The sequence below is a fragment of the Pristiophorus japonicus genome, chromosome 9 (genome assembly GCF_044704955.1).
Source record: "Pristiophorus japonicus isolate sPriJap1 chromosome 9, sPriJap1.hap1, whole genome shotgun sequence".
Taxonomy (NCBI): domain Eukaryota; kingdom Metazoa; phylum Chordata; class Chondrichthyes; family Pristiophoridae; genus Pristiophorus; species Pristiophorus japonicus.
This window is the reverse complement of record NC_091985.1, coordinates 72,247,046-72,274,462: the sequence shown is the minus strand read 5'-3', so window position 1 is coordinate 72,274,462 and position 27,417 is coordinate 72,247,046. Positions and strand designations below refer to the sequence as shown.

The window sequence follows — 27,417 nt, the reverse complement described above, 5'->3', positions numbered from 1 at the left end:
TCATCTCGATCCTAAATGGCTTACCCTTATCCTTAGACTGTGACCCCTGGTTCTGGACTTCCCCAACATCGGGAACATTCTTCCTGCATCTAATCTGTCCAATCCCGTCAGAATTTTATATGTTTCTATGAGATCCCCTCTCATTCTTCTAAACTCCAGTGAATACATGCCTAGTCGATCCAGTCTCTCTTCCTATGTCAATTCTGCCATCCCGGGAATCAGTCTGGTGAATGTTCGCTGCACTCCCTCAATAGCAAGAATGTCCTTCCTCAGATTAGGAGACCAAAACTGAACACAATATTCCAGGTGAGGCCTCACCAAGGTCCTGTACAACTGCAGTAAGACCTCGCTACTCCTATACTCAAATCCTCTAGCTATGAAGGCAAACATACCATTTGCCTTCTTCACTGCCTGCTGCACATGCATGCCAACGTTCAATGACTGATGTACCATGACACCCAGGCCTCGTTGCACCTCCCCTTTTCCCTAATCTGCCGCCATTCAGATAATATTCCGCCTTCATGTTTTTGCCACCGAAGTGGATAACCTCACATTTATCCACATTATACTGCATCTGCCATGCATTTGTCCACTCACCTAACCTGTCCAAATCACCCTGCGCTTCTTAGCATCCTCCTCAAAGCTCACACCACCACCCAGCTTAGTGTCATCTGCAAACTTGGAGATATTACACTCAATTCCTTCATCTAAATCATTGATGTATATTGTAAATTGCTGGGGTCCCAGCACTGAGCCCTGCGGCACCTCACTAGTCACTGCCTGCCATTCTGAAAAGGACCCGTTTATCCCGACTTTCTGCTTCCTGTCTGCCAACCAGTTCTCTATCCACGTCAGTACATTTACCCCCAATACCATGTACTTTAATTTTTCACACCAATCTCTTGTGTGGGACCTTATCAAAAGCTTTTTGAAAGTCCAAATACACCACATCCATTGGTTCTCCCTTGTCCACTCTACTAGTTACATCCTCAAAAAATTCTAGAAGATTTGTCAAGCATGATTTCCCTTTCATAAATCCATGCTGACTTGGACCGACCTGTCACTGCTTTCCAAATGCGCTGCTATTTCATCTTTAATAATTGATTCCAACATTTTCCCCACTACTGATGTAAGGCTAACCAGTCTATAATTACCCGTTTTCTCTCTCCCTCCTTTTTTCAAAAGTGGTGCTACATTAGCTACCCTCCAGTCCATCGGAACTGATCCAGAGTCGATATACTGTTGGAAAATGATCAAAATGCATCCACTATTTCTAGGGCCACTTCCTTAAGTATTCTGGGATGCAGACTATCACGCCCTGGGGATTTATCAGCCTTCAATCCCATCAATTTCCCTAACACAATTTCCTGACTAATAAGGATTTCCTTCAGTTCCTCCTTCTTACGAGACCCTCGGTCCCCTCGTATTTCCGGAAGGTTATTTGTGTCTTCCCTTGTGAAGACAGAACCAAAGTATTTGTTCAATTGGTCTGCCATTTCTTCGTTCCCCATTATAAATTTACATGATTCTGACTGCAAGGGACCTACGTTTGTCTTCACTAATCTTTTTCTCTTCACATATCTATAGAAGCTTTTGCAGTCAGTTTTTATGTTCCCAGCAAGCTTCCTCTCATACTCTATTTCCCCTCTCCTAATTAAACCCTTTGTCCTTCTCTGCTGAATTCTAAATATCTCCCAGTCCTCAGGTTTGCTGCTTTTTCTGGCCAATTTATATGCCTCTTCCTTGGATTTAACACTATCCCTAATTTCCCTTGTTAGCCACGGTTGAGCCACATTCCCCATTTTATTTTTACTCCAGACAGGAATGTACAATTGTTGAAGTTCATCCATGTGATCTTTAAATGTTTGCCATTGCCTATCCACCGTCAACCCTTTAAGTATCTTTCGCCAGTCTATTCTAGCCAATTCACGTCTCATACCATTGAAGTTACCTTTCCTTAAGTTCAGGACCCTAGTCTCTGAATTAACTGTGTCACTCTCCATCTTAATAAAGAACTCTACCATATTATGGTCACTCTTCCCCAAGGAGCCTCGCACAACAAGATTTCTAATTAGTCCTTTCTCATTACACATCACCCAGTCTAGGATGGCCAGCCCTCTAGTTGGTTCCTCGACATATTGGTCCAGAAAACCATCCCTAATACACTCCAAGAATCCTCCTCCACTGTATTGCTACCAGTTTGGTTAGCCCAATCTATATGTAGATTAAAGTCGCCCATGATAACTGCTGTATCTTTATTGCACACATCCCTAATTTCTTGATTGATGCTGTCCCCAACTATTGTTTGCTGGTCTGTACACAACTCCCACTGGCGTTTTCTGCCCTTTGGTATTCCGCAACTCTACCCATACATATTCCACATCATCCAGCTTACTATTGCATTGATTTCCTCTTTAACCAGCAACACTACCCCACCTCCTTTTCCTTTCTGTCGATCCTTCCTGAATGTTGAATACCCCTGGATGGTGAGTTCCCAGCCTTGGTCACCCTGGAGCCATTTCTCTGTAATCCCAATTATATCATATTCGTTAATAGCTGCCTGCGTAGTTAATTCGTCCACCTTATTATGAATACTCCTCGCATTGAGGCACAGAGCCTTCAGACTTGTCTTTTTAACACACTTTGTCCCTTTAGAATTTTGCTGTAATGTGGCCCTTTTTGAATTTTGCCTTGGGTTTCTCGGCCCTCCACTTTTATTTTTCTTATTTCTATCTTTTGCTTCTGTCCCCATTTTACTTCCCTCTGTCTCCCTGCATCGCATCTCCATCCACCTGCCATATTAGTTTAACCCCTCCCAACAGCACTCATAAACACTGCCCCTGGGACATAAAGGGTTCTGGGGAGTGGGTGGGGAAGTGGAGCTGAGTCCATGATCAGATCAGCCATGATCTTATTGAATGGCGGAGCAGGCTCGAGGGGCTGTATGGCCCACTCCTGTTCCTATTTCTTATGTTCTTATGTAATTCAGCCCTTCAAGCCTATTCCACCAATCAATTAGATCATGGCTATGTTACAACTCAATTAGCGTTCCTCCTGCCTAGCAAGCTGATGAGGAACACTGTTTGATTTTATGGCAGTGATCATGAAAGTGATCTTTGCCCATGTTCAATTCTCGATCTGAGTGCAGGCGTTCCTCTGCAATGAATTGGAACATAAGGTCTCTCTGCTCAATAAGTAGTTTAAATTGCCTTTCAGTAAACAAAAGGAGGAAGCCGAGATATGTCCTGTATTTGGAACAGATTTCACATTTTAAAAAGTTTTGTAATGAAGGAAACTGTGAAGATGGGTGCTGTAAAATTCTGTCACTGGGTAGGAACCATGATACATAATGTACATTTTAAAGATAATAAATGTCATCAGATGGTGACCACAGTAAGTGTGTAACCAAGGTGTATGGCAGAAGGCTACTCTTCAGAATAGGGTAGGTGAAAAAGCAAAGTAAAGCTACACATTAAACTTCGGTCATATCATGATACTTTAAATTAACTCTGTCAATTGCTCATTCAGTTTACATCCTGAGTAGCCGAGTCGTATATGGATCATGGAAGTTTTAAGTTCAATTTCTGTTTTCTGCTGTTAGCTGATCTTAGCCAGTTGTGTAGCATTACAATTCATCTCAAGTCTCTGGGTTAGTGAGGAGGGTTCCCTCTCCTGATTGCTATCTGATGACTCTTGTTGGAAATGGACATCAGGAAAAGGCAGAACTGCCTTGTCAATGATGCCGTTCGCAGTTGAATAGTCTGGCATCACTCTCTGTTAAGACTCATTTTTTTATTCATTCATGGCCTGTGGGCATCGCTGGCAATGCCATCATTTCTTGCCCATCCCTAATTGCCCTTGAGAAGGTGGTGCTGAGTCACCTTCTTGAACTGCTGCAATCCGTGTGGTGAAGGTACTCCCACAGTGCTGTTTAGGAGGGATTTCCAAGATTTTGACCCAGTGACGATGAAGGAACGGCGATATACTTCCAAGTCAGGATGGTGTGTAACTTGGAGGTGATGGTGTTCCCATAGGCCTACTGCCCTTTCCTTCTAGGTGTTTGGGAGGTGCTATCGATGAAGCCTCGGCGAGTTGCTGCATCTTGTAGATGATGCACGCATTACATCAATAGGACCCCGATTCCATTTTAACCCATACCTGAGCAGGGAAATCACTGCAGCCTTCACACCAGGTAAATGCATGTCAGCAGCTGTCAGGACGGAAGAAGAGGCCCAAAAGGTAGGTCAGAAAATATCTGGGCCGCACGAGGAAAGTCACAGCCTCCTCCCGACCTCCTTACCTCCCACAACATCCTCCTGAAACCCCTCCCTGCCACTTACCTGGAAGCTGATGGGCAATGTTTGTTCACCTAATCTTTGGCAACCAGCAGCCACTCTGTGCCCTCTTCCCAACTGTTCTGGGTGGAAAGTGGACCGGCACCGGTTAAAATTGCCTGCAGCAGCAGGAAATTTCCCCATTGTTATATATATGCTTTATAATTTCATGGGATTTATTATATAATTGTTTTATAATTCATGTGACTTATTATATATAAACATGTAAAACATTTTCTGATTCAGTTTTCGTACAATATGCTCACTGAAATTATGATTTGCTCTTGATTTAGATGTTTTACTTTAATTTGTCATCTCTTCCTTTTCTTAGTTTCTGTTTTGAATGCCATATCTATCCAATTTTTGATACAGCTGTTTAGTTTCCGGCTTTATTCCTGTTTCCCTCTTTCTGACATCTCTGTCCTTTCGCCTGTATATAATATACATATTAATAATGAAGAAAGGCTCATATATTTATTGAGTGCAGCCTAGAGGGGCAGAACACAAAATATCACTGTGCGCTGATGATATACTACCATATGTCATTAAACCCATCACCTCACTTCACAGTATTTTTAAACCATCAAGGACCTGGCCAATTCTCAAAATTATTACAGTGGACAGCATTGGTGAAGAAGACAAGCAGCATCCTAGGAAATATCTTCTTCTTCTTAGGCAGTCCTTTGGAGTCGAGGATGTTGTGTATCTGTAAAGCATGCACTCCCATGTTCTGCCACCAGGGAGCGCATCCCCTGAAGTCCCAAGGGATCCCAGCATCCCTTGGGAGCACTGTATATAAGCCGGCCCTTAAGGCCTGTTCCTCACTCTGGAGTGTCTTAATAAAGACTGAGGTCACTGTTACTTTAACCTCCCTGTGTGCAGTCTCATCTGTGATAGGAACACAATAGAGGATGACTTGCTTCCACACTAAAATGAGTTCTCAGCTGACTGATGAATCCAACGCAGGACCTATAGTTTCTGTCGCAAGCGGGGCAGACGGTGGTTGGAGGGACGGGTGGGTGGGGTGCTTGGGTTGTTGTGCGCTCCTTCCGCTGTTTGCGTTTGGCTTCCGCGTGCTCCCAGTGAAGAGACTCGAGGTGCTCGGCGCCTTCCCAGATGTTTCTCCTCCATTTTGAGCGGTCTTGGGCCAGGGATTCCCATGTGTCGTTGGGGATGTTGCATTTTTCAAGGAGATTTGAGGGTGTCCTTGAAGCGTTTCTTCTGCCTGCCGTGTTGAAGCTCTGAGTAGAGCGCATGTTTTGGGAGTCTAGTATCGGGCATGCGGGCGATGTGGCCCGTCCATCGGAGCTGATCCAGCATAGTTAATGCTTCGATGCTGGGGATGTTGGCCTGAGTGAGAACACTAGCATTGGTGTGCCTATCCTGCCAATGGATTTGCAGGATCTTGCGGAGGCAGCTTTGGTAGTACTTCTCCAGTGCCTTGAATTGCCTGCTGTACATAGTCCATGTCTCTGAAGCATATAGGGGGCGGGTATCACTACTGCTCTGTAGACCATAAGTTTGGTGCCGGGTTTGAGGTTCTGGTCTTCAAATACCCTCTTGCTTAGGCGACGGAAGGCTGCACTGGCACACTGAAGGTGGTGTTGGACTTCGTCATTGACATCTGCGCTTGTTGATCGTAGGCTCCCAAGGTATCGAAAATGGTGTCCAAGGTCTCGTCATGGATCTTGATAATCAGGGGGCAGGACTGCGTGGTGGAGGCAGGTTGGTAGAGAACCTTTGTCTTACGGAAGTCTAGTGTAAGGCCCATACTCTCGTATGATTCTGTAAAGGCGTTGATGATGGTTTGGAGTTTGACCTCCGATTGTGCGTAAACGCAAGCATTGTCTATATACTGTAATTCAATGACAGAGGATTGGACGATGTTGGATCTGGACTGAAGGCAACGGAGGTTGACCAGTTTCTCTTTTGTTCTGTAGATTAGCTCCACTCCAGCGGGGAACTTATTGAGGGTGAGATGGCGCATTGCAGCAAGGATGTAACTAGTAGAGTGGACAGGGGAGAACCAGTGGATGTGGTGTATTTGGACTTTCAAAAGGTTTTTGACAAGGTCCCACACAAGAGATTGGTGTGCAAAATCAAAGCACATGGTATTGAGGGTAATGACGTGGATAGAGAACTGGTTGGCAGACAGGAAGCAGAGAGCCGGGATTAACGGGTCCTTTTCAGAATGGCAGGCAGTGACTAGTGGAGTGCCACAGGGCTCGGTGCTGGGACCCCAGCTCCTTACAATATATATTAATGATTTGGATGATGGAATTGAGTGTAATATCTCCAAGTTTGCAGATGACACTAAACTGGGTGGCGATGTGAGCTGTGAGGAGGACGCTAAGAGGCTGCAGGATGATTTGGACAGGTTAGGCGAGTGGGCAAATACATGGCAGACGCAGTATAATGTGGATAAATGTGAGGTTATCCACTTTGGGGGCAAAAACAAAAAGGTAGAATATTATCTGAATGGCGGCAGATTAGGAAAAGGGGAGGTGCAGCGAGACCTGGGTGTCATGATTCATCAGTCATTGAAGGTTGACATGCAGGTACAACAGGCGGTGAAGAAGTCAAATGGTATGTTGGCCTTCATAGCAAAGGAATTTGAGTATAGGAGCAGGGAGGTCTTACTGCAGTTGTACAGGACCTTGTTGAGGCCCCACCTGGAATATTGTGTTCAGTTTTGGTCTCCGAATCTGAGGAAGGACATTCTTGCTGTTGAGGGAGTGCAGCGAAGGTTCACTAGACTGATTCCTGGGATGGCAGGACTGACATATGAGGAGAGACTGGATCGACTGGGCCTGTGTTCACTGGAGTTTAGAAGGATGAGAGGTGATCTCAAAAAAACATATAAAATTCTGATGGGACTGGACAGGTTAGATGCAGGAAGAATGTTCCCGATGTTGGGTAAGTCCAGAACCAGGGGACGTAGTCTTAGGATAAGGGGTAAGCCATTTAGGACTGAGATGAGGAGGAACTTCTTCACTCAGAGAGTTGTTAACCTGTGGAATTCCCTACCGCAGAGAGTTGTTGATGTCAGTTCATTGGATATATTCAAGAGGGAATTAGATATGGCCCTTGCGGCTAAAGGGATCAAGGGGTATGGAGAGAAAGCAGGAACGAGGTACTGAAGGAATGATCAGCCATGATCTTATTGAATGGTGGTGCAGACTCGAAGGGCCGGATGGCCTACTCCTGCACCTATTTTCTATATTTCTATGTTTCTAATCCCTCTCGGTTGACAGCGTCAAAGGTCTTTGTGGTGTCAAAGAAGCCATGTACAGAGGCTGGTGCTGCTCCCCGCATTTTTCTTGAATTTGACGCGCGGTGAAGATCATGTCCATTGAGCCCCTTAGTGGGTGGAATCTACATTGCGACTCTGGAAGGAGATCTTCAGGCACTGGGAAGTATAGCTCAAAGGATAGAGCAACCATGCTAGTTGATTTGTACAAAGCACTGGTCTTCCCCTTGAGAAGTGTGTACAGTTCTAGGCACTTAAATATGGGAGGGCACATTGGTTTTAGCCAAATTACAATGAAGGGCAACTAAGTTGATAGTTAGGGTGCTGCAAGGAAAGACTATGTAAAGAAGAATGCTTCATGTAAAATGCTTTCCATGTTATATTTTATTTGTATTACAGATAAATATTTAAATTGCCTTCATCCTTCCGCTTCCTCCTCTTCTGCCTCCTCCTCTTTCTCTTCCTCTTCCTTCTCCTCCTCCTGCTCCAGCTCCTGCTTCTGAGCTGGTGGCCATATCCCTGGTGGCAAAGGCTGTTCCCTCTTGATGGCCAGGTTGCAGAGGATACAGCAGACCACGACGAACCGGAACACACACTCCGGTGAGTACTGTAGGGCTCCTCCAGAGCAGTCTAGGCAGTGGTAATGATGTTTAGGGACGCCAATGGTCTGCTCTGTGATGTTTCATGTAGCAGCATGGTTCTCGTTGTACACATGCTTCCCACGTGTGTTTGGGTTGCAGAATGGAGTCATGAGCCAGGTGATCAAGGAACAGGCCTTGTTGTCCAGTAGCCAACCTCTGGTTTGTCTTGGTAGCTCAAAGAAGCAGCAGACTGGCACTGAACAAATGCATCATGATTGCTGTCAGGATACTGGGCATTCGCCATCATGATGTGGTGAGGATGGTCACACACCAACTGCACATTCAGCGAGTGGTAACGTTTGCGGTCGCGGTACATCTCAGCATTTATGGGCCCAAGTTTCCACCGACCCTTAGAACGGCGCATCTCCATAGCGCATCAGAACCAGCGGGGGACAGAGCTATGGACGGTGGGGCTCGGGCCCAGCGTGTCTCTGCATGCCGGCAGCATTGTGCATGCGTGTTGGAGCGTGCGCGCATGCACAATGCCTCACAAATATTGGCAATCGGCCATCTATAAAGGTACAGGCTACAAAGTGATTTTTGGGTGCCTGGAGTAATGGAAAGCCTTCTGATTGATTTGTTGTGCCTGAAGGAGTGCTGTTCGCAGTGCTGTAGAAGAAATCAGTTGCTGGAATCAGTGAGTGCTCTGTGTTGCTGCTAAACTTCCAGAAGGAGTGCTGCACAGATGCATGCAAAAAAAGGAATGTGTGTTTTGAAAAATCATTGAGTGTCAATTCAATACAGCAATGCAACAATGTGCACCAAGAATGAAGAACTTCTTGCATGAGGAAGTGGAGACATTAGTTAATGTCATTGAGAACAGATGGCAGGAGCTGGATACCAGCAACAGAGGTCGCACAAAAGTGCCACCCAAAGAAATGAAGAAACGCTGGAACCTAGTTGCAAAAGATTACTACGCAGTGGTGCATACCACATGGCACGACCTTGGTCAAGTAGTTAGTGTACGTAATATTTTCATTTTTCAATGGAATTGCAATTGTAAATGTGACCATCTGTATATGTCCCACCCTGCAGAAAGGCACCCTCTCTAAAAAGTTATATTTTAATTTTTGCAGAAGAAATTGGCCCACAACAAAAGGGAAAGAACTCGAACAGGAGGAGGCCCGCTAAATCTGCAATAACTGACACCCTTGGATAACAGGGTCGCTGCTTTGATGAGTCGTACCTGGAGAAAAGCAATCAGTACTGCACAAGCTGGGCCCACAATCGAGGTAGAGGGTACATCCTGAAAATGCATCGTGGCCCTTCAAATCAACCTGCTGCCTGGTCTGCTACTCATGATACCCATCCTGTCCCCTCCTGTCCTGCTAACCATTTGACTGTTCTGATCTCATGATCCCTTGGGAGCACAGGTATTTAAGAGTGCTTCACAGGTTGGAGAGGCACTCTGGAGACTTGCAATAAAAGACTAAGGTCACACTTTACTTTGAGCTCACAGTGTTCAGTCTGACTCTTTCTCCATACATAACAACTGGCGACGAGATTCAGATAGCAAACCCAAAGATGCAGAGAACAGTGGGCATACTGGAGAAATTCTCGGAGGGAGATGATTGGGAAACTTTTGTGGAGCGACTCGACCAATATTTCATGGCCAAGGAGCTAGATGGGGAAGAGAGCACTGCCAAACGTAGAGCGATCCTCCTCACCGTTTGTGGGGCACCAACGTATGGCCTCATGAAGAATCTGCTCACTCCAGCGAAACCCACGGAGAAATCATTCGACGATTTGTGCACACTGGTCCGAGAGCATTTGAACCCGAAAGAAAGCGTTCTGATGGTGAGGTACCGGTTCTACACCTACAAAAGATCCGAAGGCCAGAATATGGCAAGTTATGTCGCCGAGCTAAGATGCATTGCAGGACATTGCGAATTTGAAGAATATTTGGAGCACATGCTCAGAGACTTTTTCGTACTTGGCATTGGCCACAAAGCCATATTTCGCAAACCTTTGACTGTAGAGATCCCAACCTTAACTAAGGCCATAGCGATAAACCAGGTGTTCATTGCCACCAGTGACAATACGAAGCAAATCTCTCAGCACACAAGTGCTGCTACAATTAATGTGAACAAAGTGATGTTGTTTTAGAATCGTAACGGACAGGGCAGGTCACACATACCTGCAGCTACACGTCCGCAGAGTCCACCATCAAGGGTGATGAATGCAAGGCAATTAACACCTTGTTGGCGCTGCGGGGGTGATCATTGTTTCCATTCATGCCGATTCAAAGGATACATTTGCAAGGGCTCGTGGAACAATGGGACATCTCCAACGAGTGTGCAGGTGAGCTGCTAGGCCTGCTAAACCTGCTAACCACCACGTTGCAGAGGAGGACAGATCCACAGAGGATCACGATGAAACAGAACCTCTGATAGAGGAGGCAGAGGTATATGGGGTGCACACATTCACCACGAATTGTCCCCCGATAATGCTGAATGTTGAACTAAATGGACTTCCGGTGTCAATGGAGCTAGACACGGGCGTGAGCCAGTCCATCATGGGCAAAAAGACTTTCGAAAGGTTGTGGTGCAACAAGGTCTCAAGGCCAGTCTTAACTCCAATTTCCACGAAACTAAGAACTTACACGAAAGAACTGATTCCTGTAATTGGCAGTGCTACCATAAAGATCTCCTATGATGGAGCGGTGCACAAGCTACCACTCTGGGTGCTACCGGGCGATGGTCCCACGCTGCTCGGCAGGAGCTGGCTGGGAAAGATACGCTGGAACTGGAACAACATCCGAGCACTATCGCCCGCTGACGACACTTCGTGTGCACAGGTCTGAAACAAATTTCCTTCGCAATTCGAACTAGGCATCGAGAAATTCCAAGGAGCAAAAGTGCAGATCCATCTAATTCCAGGGGCACGACCCATCCATCACAAGGCGAGAGCAGTACCAAACATGATGAGAAAAGGGGTAGAAATCGAGCTGACCAGCTACAAAGAGAGGGCATCATCTCACCAATCGAGATCAGCGAGTGGACCAGTCCTATTGTCCCAGTCCTCAAAAGGGAGATGGCACCGTCAGAATCTGTAGCGATTACAAAGTTACTATCAATCGTTTCTCTCTGTAGGACCAATACCCAATTCCAAAAGCCGACGACCTCTTTGCAACGCTGGCGGGAGGAAAGACGTTCACGAAGCTGGATCTGACCTCAGCCTACATGACACAGGAACTGGAGGAATCATCAAAGGCCCTCACCTGTATCAACACACACAAAGGTCTTTTTGTTTATAACAGATGTCCGTTTGGAATCCGATCAGCGGAGGCGATATTACAGAGAAACATGTAAAGTTTACTGAAGTTGGTCCCGCACACCGTGGTCTTCCAGGACGACATCTTGGTCACAGGTCGGTACACAGTCGAGCACCTGCAGAACCTGGAGGAGGTTCTTAGTCGACTCAAACGCTCGAAGTGCGATTTCCTGGTGCCTAAAGTGGAGTTTTTGGGAAGGAGGATCGCGGCGGACGGCATCAGGCCCACCAACGCGAAGATGGAGGCAATCAAAAATACACTGAGGCCACAGAATGTACCGGAGCTGCGGTCATTCTTGGGACTCTTGAACTACTTTGATAACTTCTTACTGGATCTCAGCACTCTGCTAGAACCACTGCATGTCTTACTATGAAAAGGGGGCAAATGGGTTTGGGGCAAAAGCCAAGAAAATACCTTTGTAAAAATGAGAAAATTGTTATGCTCAAACAAATTGCTAGTGTTGTATAATCCATGTAAGCACTTGGTACCAGCATGTGATGCGTCGTCATATGGCGTCGGGTGTGTATTGCAACAAGCTAATGATTTCGGGAAACTGCAACCAATTGCTTATGCATCCAGGAGTCTGTCTAAGGCTGAGAGAGCCTACAGCATGATTGAAAAAGAAGCGTTAGCGTGTGTCTATGGGATAAAGAAAATGCATCAATACCTGTTTGGGCTAAAATTTGAATTGGAAACTGACCATAAGCCACTTATATCCCTGTTTTCCGAGAGCAAAGGGATATATACCAACGCATCGGCCCGCATCCAGAGATGGGCGCTCACGGTATCCGCATCCAACTACGCCATCCGCAACAGGTCAGGCACAGAAAACTGCGCCGATGCTCTCAGTAGGCTGCCATTGCCCACTACGGGGGTGGAAATGGCGCAGCCCGCAGATCTAGCCATGGTTATGGAAGCATTTGAGAGTGAGCAATCACCCGTCACTGCCTGGCAGATCAAAACCTGGATAAGCCAGGACCCCTTATTATCTCTAGTCAAAAGTTGTGTGCTTCATGGGAGCTGGTCCAGTGTCCCAGTGGAAATGCAGGAAGAGATAAAGCCGTTCCAGCGGCGCAAAGATGAAATGTCTATAAAGGCAGACTGCCTTCTGTGGGGCAATCGAGTAGTGGTCCCCAAGAAGGGCAGAGATACCTTCATCAATGACCTCCACAGTACCCACCCAGGTATCGTAATGATGAAAGCGATAGCCAGATCCCATGTGTGGTGGCCCGGCATCGATGCAGACTTAGAGTCCTGCGTTCACAGATGTAATACATGCTCGCAGTTGAGCAATGTACCCAGGGAGGTGCCGATAAGTTTATGGTCTTGGCCCTCCAAACCGTGGTCTAGGGTACACGTCGACTATGCAGGCCCATTCTTGGGTAAAATATTCCTTGTGGTTGTAGACGCGTACTCCAAGTGGATTGAATGTGAGATAATGGTGGCTAGCACGTCCGCTGCCACCACTGAAAGCCTGCAGGCCATGTTTGCCACACATGGCTTACCCGATGTCCTGGTGAGCGACAACGGGCCACGTTTTACCAGTGCTGAGTTCAACAAATTCATGACCCGTAACGGGATCAAACATGTCACATCTGCCCCGTTTAAACCAGTGTCCAATGGTCAGGCAGAGAGAGCAGTGCAAACCATCAAGCAAGGCTTGAAGAGGGCAACTGAAGGCTCACTACAGACTCGCCTATCCCGATTCCTGCTTAGCTACCGCACGAGACCCCACTCACTCACTGGGATCCCACCTGCTGAACTGCTCATGAAAAGAGCACATAAGACAAGTTCACCCTGATCTACATAAACAGGTAGAGAGCAGGCAGCTTCAACAAAGTGCATACCATTATAGCGCAAATGTGTCACGCAAGTTTGAAGTCAATGATCCTGTATTTGTATTAAATTATGGGCAAGGTCCCAAGTGACTTCCCGGCACAGTCGTGGCCAAAGAGGGGAGCAGGGTGTTTCGGGTCAAACTTTCAAATGGACTCATTCACCGGAAACACTTGGACCAAATCAAACTCAGATTCACGGACTACCCTGAGCAACCCACCTTGGACCCTACCTTTTTTGATCCCCCAACACACACACCAGTGGCAACCAAACCACGGTTGACCACGAAGCAGACCCCATCATTCACAGCAGCCCAGCAGGGCCCAACACACCAGGCAGCCCAGCAAGGCCAGCTGTACAGCAGCCCAGCGAGGGCCCAACAAATGACTCAACAACATCAGCCTTCACACCAAGATGATCAACCAGGGCAAGAAGGGCCCCAGATCGACTCATATTGTAAATAGTTACCCTATTCACTTTTGTGGGGGGGGGGGGGGGGGAATGTTGTTATGTATCTGGACTTGTTTATACGGCCACCAGAGGGCTCATTCCCCGTAGTCCTAAGGGATCTCATAATCCCTTGGGAGCACAGGTATTTAAGGAGGCTTCACAGGTTGGAGAGGCACTCTGGAGACCTGCAATAAAAAACTAAGGTCACACTTTACTTTGAGCTCACAGTGTTCAGTCTGACTCTTTCTCCATACACTACAATAATGCCAATTCTGAAGATCCTGAAGAGGCAGAAGAAGATTCAGATGCGGACGATCCAGACCAAGGCTGGGGCTGGGAGGAGGGGAGCATGGGTATGTGTTCAAGGGAGAATGTTTGATCTTAATATGGATCAGTTCATATTACAGGACCTCAGTTTTCCAAACACTTACATGGGTTCTAGTCCGACATTCCATGGTTTCGTCAACTCCACATCCTTGTTTAGTGGTTTAAGTTCTGATGCGACATTCGGTGGTTTCACAAATTCCGAGTTTGCGGGTCCCAGTGGTGATGGTGGTGGAATGCAGCTTGTAACACCCAGTGCCCCACTATCAGAGGTTTCGGTTCCCAGTGGTGGTGGTGGTGGAATGCAGCTTGTAACACCCAGTGCCCCACTGTCAGAGGTTGCGTGTCCCAGTGGTGGTGGTGGTGGTGGTGGAATGCAGCTTGGAAGACCCAGGGCCCCACCGTCCCAGCCTGCGCTTCCCACTGGAGGGATGCTGCGAGGCAGAGCCAAGTCGAGGATAAGGAGAATCCAACCACGCCCTTCTGAGATGCAGCGTGCAACAGATGTGGTTGAGGTTATGTGGAGACCAATGACCTTATCCGATTACTCGTGCACAATGTCAGTGCGGTGGGTGATGAGGTAATGGGAGGGTCGGGAGAAATAGCAGCAATGACACGGGAAATAAAGGAGGGAATGTCAGAGGGAGTGCAAATGACGGCACAGGCCATCAAGGAGGGCCTGGGTGAAGTAGCTGCTGCAATAAGGGCACACAGCCCGGCCAATCAAATTACACCCCCATGAAGAAGTGCACATTCACCGAGATGTGGATGAGAGATGGGTGCAGCCTTTCTTTGCTGCTATTGTTGTTGTTTTTGATGTTACTGTTGTTACTGTTTTCAAATTGAAATTGTTTTGTAAGTTTTGTAACTTTACAACTTTAGAAATTATCTTAGGGTTTTTAAGTGATCTTAGAGTGTAAATATTCTCACATTTTATAAGTTATTTAAATGTACAACTAAAAAGTGATCTTAAAGTTTAAGTGATCTTAGAGTGTAAGTTTTTTCAAATTGAAATTGTTTTGTAAGTTTTGTAACTTTACAAGTTTATAAGTGATCTTAAAGTTTTTAAGTGATCTTAAAGAGTCATATTAAAGTAAAGTTTGATACAAGAATTATTTTATTACACTAAAGTGCAGTACATTGTAAACTTTTCAATAAAATATATTTATATTAAAACTGAATCATGTTCCATTAACACAACACAACATTTCGGAACAACTGCAAAAATAAACATATCCATGTGGAACAGTTGTCGCTGAACCCTCAGGCATCAGTAATTGAAGCGTTCACGGATGAGCTGCTAGCACAAGGCTCGAGCAATCGTTAAAGGAGCACGATGGCCCGCCCTCCTCCACCCTCGTGCTCCGGCCTCAGGCAATTGCATGGTTTCCTCATCCTCGTCATCATCCTCCACCACCACCTCCTCCTGTTCGTGACCTGTATCTTTCAAATCATTATCATCAGGCATTCTCACTGCAGGTGGGTCTTCTTCTTCCACTATCAGCTGCTGCTGACTCATGATGGCTAAGTTATGCAGCATTCAGCACACAACAGTGAACTGACCGACAATCTCTGGGAATATTGCGTGACCTCCGGATTGGTCCAGGCATCGGAAACGCTGTTTCAAGATGCCAATGGTCCTCTCTATGATGCTACGCGTCGTAATGTGCGACATGTTGTATTGATGGTCAGCTTCCGTCCGTGTTACGCGTAGGGGCATCATGAGCCAGGTGGCCAGGCTGTACCCTTTGTCTCCCAGTAGCCAACTCTGCCCTTCTGGCTGCTGCTCAAACATGTCAGATATAACGCTGTCGCATAGGATGAACGCATCATGGGTGCTGCCAGGGTATCTCGCATCGACTGACATGATGCGATGCATGTTGTCACACACGAGCTGCACATTAATGGAGTGGAAGCCTTTTCTATTCCTGAACTGCTCGACATCCTCCACAGGTGCTCGCAAGGCGATGTGGGTACAATCAATGCAGCCCTGTACCTTTGGGAAGCCAGCAATTCTTGAGAACCCCAGAGCCCTGTCACAGATTGCTTGGGCGGTCATTGGGAACTTGATGAAGTCATTCCTCCGCGCATATAGTACAGCCGTGACCTGGTGAATGCAGACACGTATTGCACTTTGAGAGATGGCGCACACATCTCCAGTTGTAGCTTGAAACGATCCCAAGGCATAGAAGGAAAGTGCAGCTGTAACCTTCACTTCAACAGATAAGGCAGTCCATCTTCTGTTTCTTGGCTGTAAATCTAGTCTCAGCAACTCACAGGTCTCAAGGACAATTTCTCTGTGGAAACGCAGCCTTTTGATACAATCACCCTCACTCAGGTCCAGGTACGAATGCCTGACTCGATATTGCCAAGGTGAGTAAGGCCTCCTGCCCAGCAGCCTACGGGCTATGACATTCTTGATGCGATGAGCTCTAATCAATTCTCTCCTACGTAGCACAATGATGCAGAACCATTGCAAAATACATGGCGTTGATAATGCAGCACCCATACTTGAAGTAAAACTTAAACTTTCAAAGGTCAATGGTGAAAAATGGCAGCACAGCACTTCTCCCTCTCCACAAGGTATATGGACCACACCCAAAGGTCTTTTGTTCTCTCCCCCTCCTCCCTTCAGTGATGTCACTTCTCTCTCCCTCTCCCTCTCCTGCAGCTCCCTTTAAATTCCCTCCTGCAGCCCAGCCAGCTGCTTGTTGCTCTCCCGTCCCAAGCCCCTAGCCCTGGCTGAACGGCCCAAAAAGGCGCTGCTGCATGTGCTGCTGGAGGGCTCCCCGGTGGTCGTTCGATGGATCCCACCCCTAACCCCTGGCTGAACGGCCCGAAAAGGCACTGCTGCGTGTGCTGCTGGAGGACTTCCAGTGCTCGGATCCCACCCCTAGGCCCTGGCTGAACAGCCCAAACGGATAGGCGCTGCGTGCTGTAGTAGGTAAGGTAGGAACTTTTAATATTTTATTTATTGATTTATTTAACATTTACTATTGATGATGGTTCTTTATTGTTAAAAGTGAAGTGTTTAATGCTTTGGAAAATCCTCTAACTTCCCTTCCCCCCCGCCCATCTCTGGCTACCTGCGCTCATTTCTTAAGTCTACACAAGGTTTTTCTGAGCGTACAAAAGTGGACACATACGCTGGCCTAAGTTAGTTTGGAGTAACTTTTCGCTGTCTAAACTTGCTTAAATGGCCAAAACAGGCGTAAGTGGCAGGTAGAAACATTGAAACATAGAAAATAGGTGCAGGAGTAGGCCATTTGGCCCTTCGAGCCTGCACCGACATTCAATAAGATCATGGCTGATCATTCCCTCAGTACCCCTTTCCTGATTTCTTTCCATACCCCTTGATCCCTTTAGCCGAAAGGGCCATATCGAACTTCCTCTTGAATATTTCCAATGAACTGGCATCAACAACTCTCTGCGGCAGGGAATTTCACAGGTTAACAACTCTCTGAGTGAAGAAGTTTCGCCTCATCTCAGTCCTAAATGGCCTACCCCTTATCCTAAGACTGTGTCCCCTAGTTCTGGACTTCCCCAACATTGGGAACATTCTACCCACATCTAACCTGTCCCGTCCCGTCAGAATCTTACATGTTTCTATGAGATCCCTTCTCATCCTTCTAAATTCCAATGTATAAAGGCCCAGTTGATCCAGGTCTCTCCTCATATGTCAGTCCAGCCATCCCGAGAATCAGTCTGGTGAACCTTCGCTGCACTCCTTCAATAGCAAGTAACGTCCTTCCTCAGATTAGGAGACCGAAACTAAACACAATGTTCCAGGTGAGGCCTCACTAAGACCCTGTACAATTGCAGTAAGACCTCCCTGCTCCTATACTCAAATCCCCTAGCTATGAAGGCCAACATACCATTTGCCTTCTTCACCGCCTGCTGTACCTGTATGCCAACTTTCAATGACTGATGAACTATGACACCCAGATCTCGTTGCACCTCCCCTTTTCCTAATCTGCCGCCATTCAGATAATATTCTGTCTTCGCGTTTTTGCCTCCAAAGTGGATAACCTCACATTTTTCCACATTATACTGCATCTGCCATGCATTTGCCCACTTACCTAACCTGTCCAAGTCACCCTGCATCCTCTTAGTGTCCCCTTCACAGCTCACACCGCCATCCAGTTTAGTGTCATCTGCAAACTTGGAGATATTACACTCAATTCTTTCATCTAAATCATTGATGTATATTGTAAAGAGCTGGGGTCCCAACACTGAGCCCTGCGGCACTCCACTAGTCACTGCCTGCCATTCTGAAAAGGATCCGTTTATCCCGACTCTCCGCTTCCTGTCTGGGTTTATCCTGACTCTCTGCTTCCTGTCTGATAACGCCCCCTTTTGAAAAAAAACTGAACTAAAAAGAAACTGAACTAACTCACTGAAGCTGGAGCAAACTAAATTTGGAGAATTGCAATTTTTAGCTTACTCCAAAAAAAACTAAATGCTCCAAAAAAATAGGAACAACTCCTGTGGAATCTTGGGCAGTATATATGGTGCCCTCAAAGCTGCATGGTGCAGTTGATGATGCCCTGCACCATGGGGAAGTCTGTTCTCCTGGCAAAACCATGTGCATGCATCATCTGCTTCTCTCTGGTCAGAGACAAGACAATGACATCCCCTCTTCTGGTATAAAGAGCTACTGTCACCTTTCTTATGCAGCAGTGGACGGCGAAGTGCGAGATGTTACAGATGTTACCTGCTCTAGCCTGGAAGAATCCCAAAGCAAAGAAATTCAGGGCCAAGGTTACCTTATCATCACAGAATCATAGAAATTTACAGCACGGAAGGAGGCTATTTCCGTCCACTGTATCCACGCCGGTCGACAAAGAGCTTACCAGCCTAATCCCACTTTCCAACTCTTGGTCCATAGCCTTGTAGGTTCAACTGCACATCCAAGTACTTTTAAAATATGGTGAGGGGTTCTGCCTCTACCACCCTTTCAGGCAATGAGTTCCAGACTCCTACCACCACCTGGGTGAAGACATTTCCCCTCAAATCCCCTCTAAACCTTTTACCAATTACTTTAAATCTATGCCCCTTGGTTGTTGACCCTTCTGCTAAGGGAAATAGGTCCTTCCTATCCACTCTAACTAGGCCCTTCATAATTTTATACACCTCAATAAGATCTCCCCTCAGCCTCCTCTGTTCCAAAGAAAACAAACCCAGCCTATCCAATTTTTCCTCATAGGTAAAATTCTCCAGTCCAGGCAACAGCCTCGTAAATCTCCTCCGTACCCTCCCTAGTCCAATCACATCTTTCCTGTAGTGTCATGACTAGAACTGCACACGGCACTCCAGCTGTGGCCTAACAAATGTTTTATACAGTTCAAGCATAACCTCCCTGCTCTTGTATTCTATGCCTCGGCTAATAAAGGCAAGTATTCCGTATGCCTTCTTAACCACCTTATCTACCTGTCCTGCTACCTTCAGGAATTTGTGGACATGCACTACAAGGTCCCTTTGTTCCTCTACAGCTCTCAGTGTTCTACCATTTAATGTGTATTTCCTTGCCTTGTTAGCCCTCCCCAAATGCATTACCTAACACTTATCCAGATTGAATTCCATTTGCCATTGTTCTGCCCACCTGACCAGTTCATTGATATCTTCCTGCAGTCGACAGCTTTCTCCTTCATTATCAACCACACAGCTGATTTTAGTATCATCTGCAAACTTCTTAATTATACTGAGCCCTGCGGAACACCACTGAAAACAGCCTTCCAGTCACAAAAATACCCATCAACCATTACCCTTTGTTTCCTGCCTCTCAGTCAATTTTGGATCCAACTTGCCACTTTTCCCTGGATCCCATGGGCTTTTACTTTTGTGACCAGCCTACCATGTGGACCTTATCAAAAGCCTTGCTAAAATCCATATACACTACATCAAATGCACTGCCCTCATCGACCCTCCTTGTTAGCTGCTCAAAAAATTCAATCAAGTTAGTCAAACACGACCTTCCCTTAACAAATCCAAGCTGACTGTCCTTGATTAATCCGCGTCTTTCTAAATTAAGATTTATCCTATCCCTCAGAATTTGTTCCAATAATTTTCCAACCACCGAGGTTAGGCTGACTGGCCTGTAATTATTCAGTCTATCCCTTTCTCCCCTTTTAAACAAAGGTACAATGTTAGCGGTCCTCCAGTCCTCTGGCACTGCACCTCTTGCCAGAGAGGATTGGAAAATAATAGTCAGAGCTTCTGCTATTTCCTCTTTTGCTTCTCTTAACAGCCTGGGATACATTTCATCCGTGCCTGTGGAATTAACCACTTTCAAAGCCACTAAGCCACTTAATAAACACAAGAACATAAGAACACAAGAAATAGGAGCAGGAGTAGGCCATTTGACCCTTTGAGCTAGTTCCGCCATTTAACAAGATCATGGCTGATCTGATTATGGACTCAGTTCCACTTTCCTGCCCGCTTTCCATTATCCTTTATTCCCTTATCACTAAAAAATCTGTCTATCTCTGCTTTAAATATATTCAATGACTCAGCCTCCACAGCTCTCTGGGGCAGAAAATTCCACAGATTCCTCTCCCACTATGTTTCCTTCATCTTCACAAGCAGTGGCAGTGCTATCCTTGCCCTGAAGAGAGGCTGCAGGTCTGGTTCCAAGAGGTGGCAGAGTTCTGTGAGCACCTCATTCGTAATTCGCAGACACTGCTCTTGGCTCACATTGAGGTAAGATATTTGCTCTCAGGACACACTAAGTGGGTAAAGCCTTCTGTTGAGAGCTATTCTCCCCCTCCAACTCCTCCTCCTCCTCCTCTGCCTCCTTACGCGTGTCCTCTTCTTTGCTGCCTCTGCTTTATCTCCCTGTCATACTGCATGCCAAGGGGGATAACAACTACAGCACCCATGACTGGGAGCAAGTGGTCTGACCAGAACTCTTGAATTCAGAAGCAAGACCTTTTCCACTTGCAGCACCACTCCAAGTCACCTCACCAACTTTAAATAACTCTTGAAAGCTCCAGACAGTTCCACAAACTTACACAGAGCCAGTAGAAATCAAAAAGCAAGTTACCTGAAATGTGTTGATCCCTTTAAATATTGCTGGTGGAGAATCCTTCCTGCTACTGAACACATGTTCAGCTATGTGAGGTTAGGAGAGGGCATTGGCTCCAGCGATGATGACAAAAATAGCAGCGCTACTTACCATACTTCTAGTGCACACTCCTAACGACAGCACTACCGCCCTCATCAAAGATAGTGTCCGCCGCGGACCACACCAGAAGTGTACGCGCGCTGCACGGAAGCCATTTTGGTCCCAATTTGGCATCCAAATAACGAGCGCTACAGAACTGAATTTCAAAGCCATAGAATCCACTTAGCTGTAAAAATACAGTAGTTTCAGCAGCATCTTCTTGAAGGTATTCATTACTGGTTGTAAACTACCACCACAAATGGATCACATGTATTGTATAAACAAAAACAAACTGTTTTTGATTATTACACATTTAAAACAATATGGCTAAACTTTATAGATAAAATAATCTAGAACAGCAGAATGGATCATTTTGCGCATCCAAATAGTTTAAAGTCACTTAGATTAGTATCATTTATGCTTCTCTATGAATAAAGAAGATATATTACTGACAAAATATTTGCAAAACATGGAATTAAGTAAATGGTATGTTCAGTTTCTATGTAACTTGAATGATTTTAGCAGTCACAAATATTTAATGATGATTATTAGGAGTCAACCGTTTTCTGACATAAAAATATTCTAAATGAAAAAGTAAACAGTGAAACAGAATCCATTACAACATAACTTGTCACAACAGTCTCAGCCCTCAAGTGATAATCTTGCAGAGAACAATTACTTAAACACAACATTCTATTCCCTACGAAACACATTTGCACTGCCATTCAAACGAATTTTTGAAAGCGCACTTGCACTTATTAAAATTACCCACCTGATCACACAGGAGGCTCCCATTTATGACTCCAGATTGTAAGCAATCACATTGTTTGCATATATCAGTTGCTGAGAGGCTGACACCTATTTCTCGGTAAAAATAGTCTTTACACCATTCACAATTTCTTCCTACAAGAATTGATTGAACAACATGCACAAATTAATCAGTCGTTCAAAGTAGATTTAAGTCAAATAAACCCAAGTGCACAAATTCTGTAAATGTTCAACTATTGTTAAATATTTCCAACACAAAGCTTGCCTCAAAGTATTATAGTGAATAATATTAAACAGAAATACCAGCTCAATTTTTCCCAAATAATGTAATATATTCTAGTGGATCTCCCACAGCGGTCTACAAGGCTGAAGGGTAAATTGGGCTGCATAGTCTGGCAGAACCAGATGTGTGGGAGGTAGGCTTGGATGGGGCCCAGTGTCATGCTCAGAGCGAGGTGCATTGTGGGTTGGCATTTGGGGGTAGAAATTTGTTAAGGCCCATCTTTGGATTTGAAATAGGCACACAGAATGCATGCCCCAACCAGCCTGAATCTGAGGCTCAGTCATCGAAAATTACTTAGGCATGCTGTCAGCACCTGTTGTGCCTCCACAGGCAGCTAACCCATTTTAAAAAGATGAATGTTGGGCCACTTTCTTTGACAGCAACATCCCAAAGGTAAGTCCCAGCAGGGGGAGTGGGGGTGGGGTGGGAGGTGGGGGTATGGAGCTGCCAATGAGGGAGGCGATCACAAGTATTGTGGAGTCAGGCATATTCCTGCTCCTCCTGGGTCAGGAGTATATGATAACTCACTTACTTGACAATTCATAACATTTAAAGCAACTATTAATAAAACCTTTCCTCTCAGGTTAAGCAGCAATATTAAGTGAACACCATCATCTCCAGCATCTTCCCCAAGTCACTGACCATTCTGTTTTGGATATATGCCACCCTGCCTTCATTGTCACAAATCAAAATCCTGGAATTTCCTGACTACCACCATCATGGAAGCACCATCAGTACAAAGAGGAGGCTCAACACTGCTTACTCAAGGCTACTAAGCATGGGCAATAAATGTGGCTTTGCCAGCATTGCCAAATATCGCAGGAACAAGTGAGTTAACAAGTGACTAATTCAGATTATTTTTTTGCTGAATGTGATTGGGTAGATTCTTTTTTTGTAGAATATAACTGGGGAGAAAATTAAACTTGCTGAAAGGCTATGCGTAACATGATGGGAGAATAATGAAAATAGAAAATAATTAAAGTAACCATTTGGAAAAAGGAACAATCTCAGAATTAGGAAGAAAACACTTAGCTAATAAGAAAAAAACCTGAAAAACAGACTTGATGATCACAACATAAACAATGGCAATGAGAGGTTTTATTATAAAGGTATTCGACAAAACTTTCAACTTCAGCCGGGGTGTAGCCTTGAGTAAGCAGTGTTGAGCCTCCTCTTTGTACTGATGGTGCTTCCATGATGGTGGTAGTCAGGAAATTCCAGGATTTTGATTTGTGACAATGAAGGCAGGGTGGATCGCCAGCCCATTATACATCCCATCCAATTTTCCTTCCCATTGAAGTCATGGGAAGGAAAGTTTGGTGGGATGTATAATGGGTAGCTGATCTGATATTGCCCGTTTTTAAGTCCCTGCCAAATTTGAAAGTTTCAGTCGTATATATCATAAACTCCACCAGCAATCCTGAAACAATATTTTTCAGTCCACTTGTTAAAAAATTAATTTAGGTCTGCACATATTGCATGCCATTTGCTAATCAAGTAGCCTGGTAGATGATCTATGCCAATGCCATTCATTATTAAAAAGTTCTTCACAAGTGAGTTCATTGATTTGAGGTGCTTTCCCCAAAGGAAGAGATGGGAAAGCAAATCATGCCTCCCCCGGAAGCCTGAATAAGATCAGGAGTTCATCATGTGAGAAATCATGGGCACAAAACTGAACAGCAGAGTGACAGGTCAACACACTACACCACTGGACTGACAAACTCTCTCATAGTCTTGAACAAACTAGTCAGCGAACGCTATATTTGCAGCTGAAGACATGGCAATCTCACTCAGTGAGTCAAAACTGCTGTTACTGAAATACTATTAAAGCAAAACACTGTGAATGCTGGAAATCTGAAATAAAAATAGTATTATTCTGTTAGTACACTAGTCTAGTAATTATTATTTTTTTCATATTCTATAGCACATTACTGAAATAGAATTGAGGGTCCTTGTACTCCATCTGACCTATAGCATACTTAACAAAGAATGCACTATGTTCATGTTGTATACCTAACTTTGATCAACACAAAAATTTACCACAAAAAAAACCTCATATACTTACCAGCGGTGTTCTGTTGGCAGTCGTCGCAAATTCCACCACCACCCCTGAAGTAGTCATGAGGGAATGGATCTATGGAAGTGTCATAGTGGCAACTGATGGCATGTTTATAGCACTGACAAGGTTTACAATTATAAGCATGAACCTGATCACCCTGATGGAAAGGCTTGTCATTGAAGAGTGGCTGGCAGCGCTCACACTAAAAAAAAAGTTGTTCAAAAATTAGAAAATAAATAGTTCAAAGGGCCAGCATATAAATATTTGCACATATTTCTAACAGTTGTAAACTTTATTTTTAAACACTTGCAGATAAGAATTGTAATATTGCAGTTTCTAATGCTCATGCCAGAACCTTACACTCTTAAAATAATAAACTCAGTGCATGGATACCAGAAAAATTAATTTCTGCACAAAATATATCAAGTGTCAGAAAATGATTTCCATGTATTTGTAAACATTATGTGCACAATTTCACAATGGCAGAGCTGAATAGGTGACAAATGCAAGATACATATTTTTGCACACACAAAGAGGTAAATCTTGACTTTGTGTGATAGTGTAGAACAGATGATAACGAGTTGGCAGCCCATTTTACCGCACTCACGATTTTTATTTCTGCTGAAGTGAAGCCCTCTACCTTAGAGGGTGTGCAATTCCGAACAGAATTCTCTTCCACAAAAAGCTATGGATGCTGCTTCAATTGAGATCGATAGGCTTTTATGAGGTAAGGGAATTAAGGGATTATGGATCAAAGGTGGATAAATACAGTTGAGGTACAGATCAACGATGATCTAATTGAAAGGCAGAACAGGCTCAAGGGGCTGAATGGCCTACTCCTGTTCCTACGTTTCAGGTCGGCGAAATTGCCCCTTTTTGAAAGACACGTTTGTGCCTCCAAGCACTTTTCGCCCTGGGAGGGGGCTACCGGCTTCCAGGAAATTGCCCGGGAGTCTGCGCAGGTGCTGCCACTGCGGGTAGCGCCTCGGGCTGCCACGCGACTGGCGGTGACATCATCGCCATGTGTGGCGACCTATTATCGAGAGAGTGCAAGGCCGTCCGCATAACCCATGCCATGACAGGAGCTGACAATTGCTGGATGGACTACCGCCTAATCCGCTCTGTCATCTCCATCAATGTAGCCCCAAAACAGCAGCAGCAATAGAAACGATGCTACAGGAAAATCAATGCTGGAGCATTCAAAGACCGTGCTAAGAAAGCCCTGTTCAGCCAATGCCTCACAACCAACCTGACGATTCCCAGTGATCCAGAGACGCAGAGTGTCCACAGTGCCTGGTCTGCCCTCAAGGCCTCCATAATTAGCACCTGTGAAGGGACACTCAATCACTCGACCAGGAAACACCAAGACTGGTTCGATGAGCACAACCAGGAGATCCAGGAGATAAGAAGCCTCAAGCGCAAGGCATTCTTGAACTGAAAACAGCAACAACAACTCGAAAGCAAGAAAGCAGCTCTATAGACAGACGTCTGAAGGTGGAGGTCCAACAAAAAACTCACGATCTAAAGAACAGATGGTGGGTGGAGAAAGCGCATGAGATCCAGCAACTAGCTAACAACCATGACATGCGTGGATTCTTTAGCGCAGTCAAGACCTATGACCCAAGCACCCAAGGTCCTAACTCACTGCAGGCCAAGAACAGAGAGGTACTCATGAAGGACAAAGAGGCCTGCTGGAAGGAGCACTTCGAAGATCTCCTTAACCGAGACTCTGTCTTCGACATGAGTGTCCTCGACTCCATCCCACAGCATGCTACTCGCCACCATCTCAGCATCAGCCCAGCCCCAGCATGAGGTTGAAAAGGCCATCCAACAACTGAAGAACAACATGGCCTTAGGAGCAGATGGAATCCTCGCCGAGGCACTAAAGCATGGCAGAGAAGCACTATTGGCGTGAATCCATGAACTCATTTCTGTTATTTGGAAGGAGGAGAGCATGCCGGGGGATCTCAGTGACGCTGTAATCATGATCATCTTCAAGAAAGGTGACAAGTCTGATTGTGGTAATTACGGAGGAGTTTCCCTGCTGTCTGCCACAGGGAAAGTCATCGCAAGAATCCTCCTCAATCGCCTTCTCCCTGTGGCTGAAGAGCTCCTCACAGAGTCGCAATGCGGATTCCTCCCACTAAGGGGCACAATGGACATGATCTTCGCAGCGCGGCAAATTCAAGAGAAATGCAGGATCAGCACTGTTATGTATGCAATAAAGGTTCAAACTAAGTACTGTTTAACTAAGCAAGGTACAACCTTGGCTATGCTTTATTTAGGCCCAAAGTGCCTAACTCTCCAAGTGGCTGGCCTTTTATACCTGAGCAGCACCATGTGCATGCTGCTCAGTGGCCTCCAAAAATGACGCCATCTGGTGGCTACAAACAGAATGTACATATATGACAATACCCCCCTCTGAGATCTTAGCACAGTCTTTCACAGGTTGAGACAGTCCAGTGCTTTGCGCTCCCGGGTTGACCATCTCAGTTCGATTCCAGCCTTGGATGAGTGTGCGTGGTCTGTTGTGGCTGATGGCTGGATGACTGACTTGTTGGCGGTGGCAGTGGCCATGTCAGGAATTGCAAGTCTATTTTTCTTGAACAGATCCGTGATGGAAATTTTGTGTTCAGTGATGACCCTTGAGTCCTCTGAAGACTGCTGGTAGGTTGGTTGGTCATCGATGGTTTCTTCATCCGACTGCTCTGGCTCGTCTGTGTGCCTCAGCTTTGTCTGATCCATGTGTTTCCTGCAAGTTTGCCCATTCTTGAGCTCAATAACGAATACTCTGTTGCCCTCCTTGGACATTACCGTACCAGCGATCCATTTGGGACCCTGACCATAGCTCAACACATATACAGGATCATTAACAGAAATCTCGCGTGACACAGTTGCGCGATCATGGTACCCTTGTTAACTTTGTCGTCTGTATTCAACATGATTATTTAAATCCGGATGTACTAGAGATAGCTTGGTCTTAAGACCTCTTTTCATCATGAGTTCAGCAGGCGAGACCCCTGTAAGTGTGTGGGG

The 27,417-nt window shown here is 45.6% G+C and overlaps 1 protein-coding gene across 4 annotated transcripts in view; it reads right to left on the bottom strand.

Annotated features, from left to right (window-relative positions):
- Positions 1 to 27,417, bottom strand: part of ush2a (Usher syndrome 2A (autosomal recessive, mild)) — a 1,282,968-nt gene that overhangs the window by 930,171 nt on the left and 325,380 nt on the right. For all 4 annotated transcript variants that reach the window (XM_070889457.1, XM_070889458.1, XM_070889459.1 and 1 more), the window contains exons 10-11: positions 24,388 to 24,583; positions 22,044 to 22,174 (exon numbers count right to left, since the gene is read on the bottom strand). In XM_070889457.1, the coding sequence (XP_070745558.1) occupies positions 22,044 to 22,174; positions 24,388 to 24,583 (327 nt within the window). The remainder of the gene's footprint in view (positions 1 to 22,043; positions 22,175 to 24,387; positions 24,584 to 27,417) is intronic.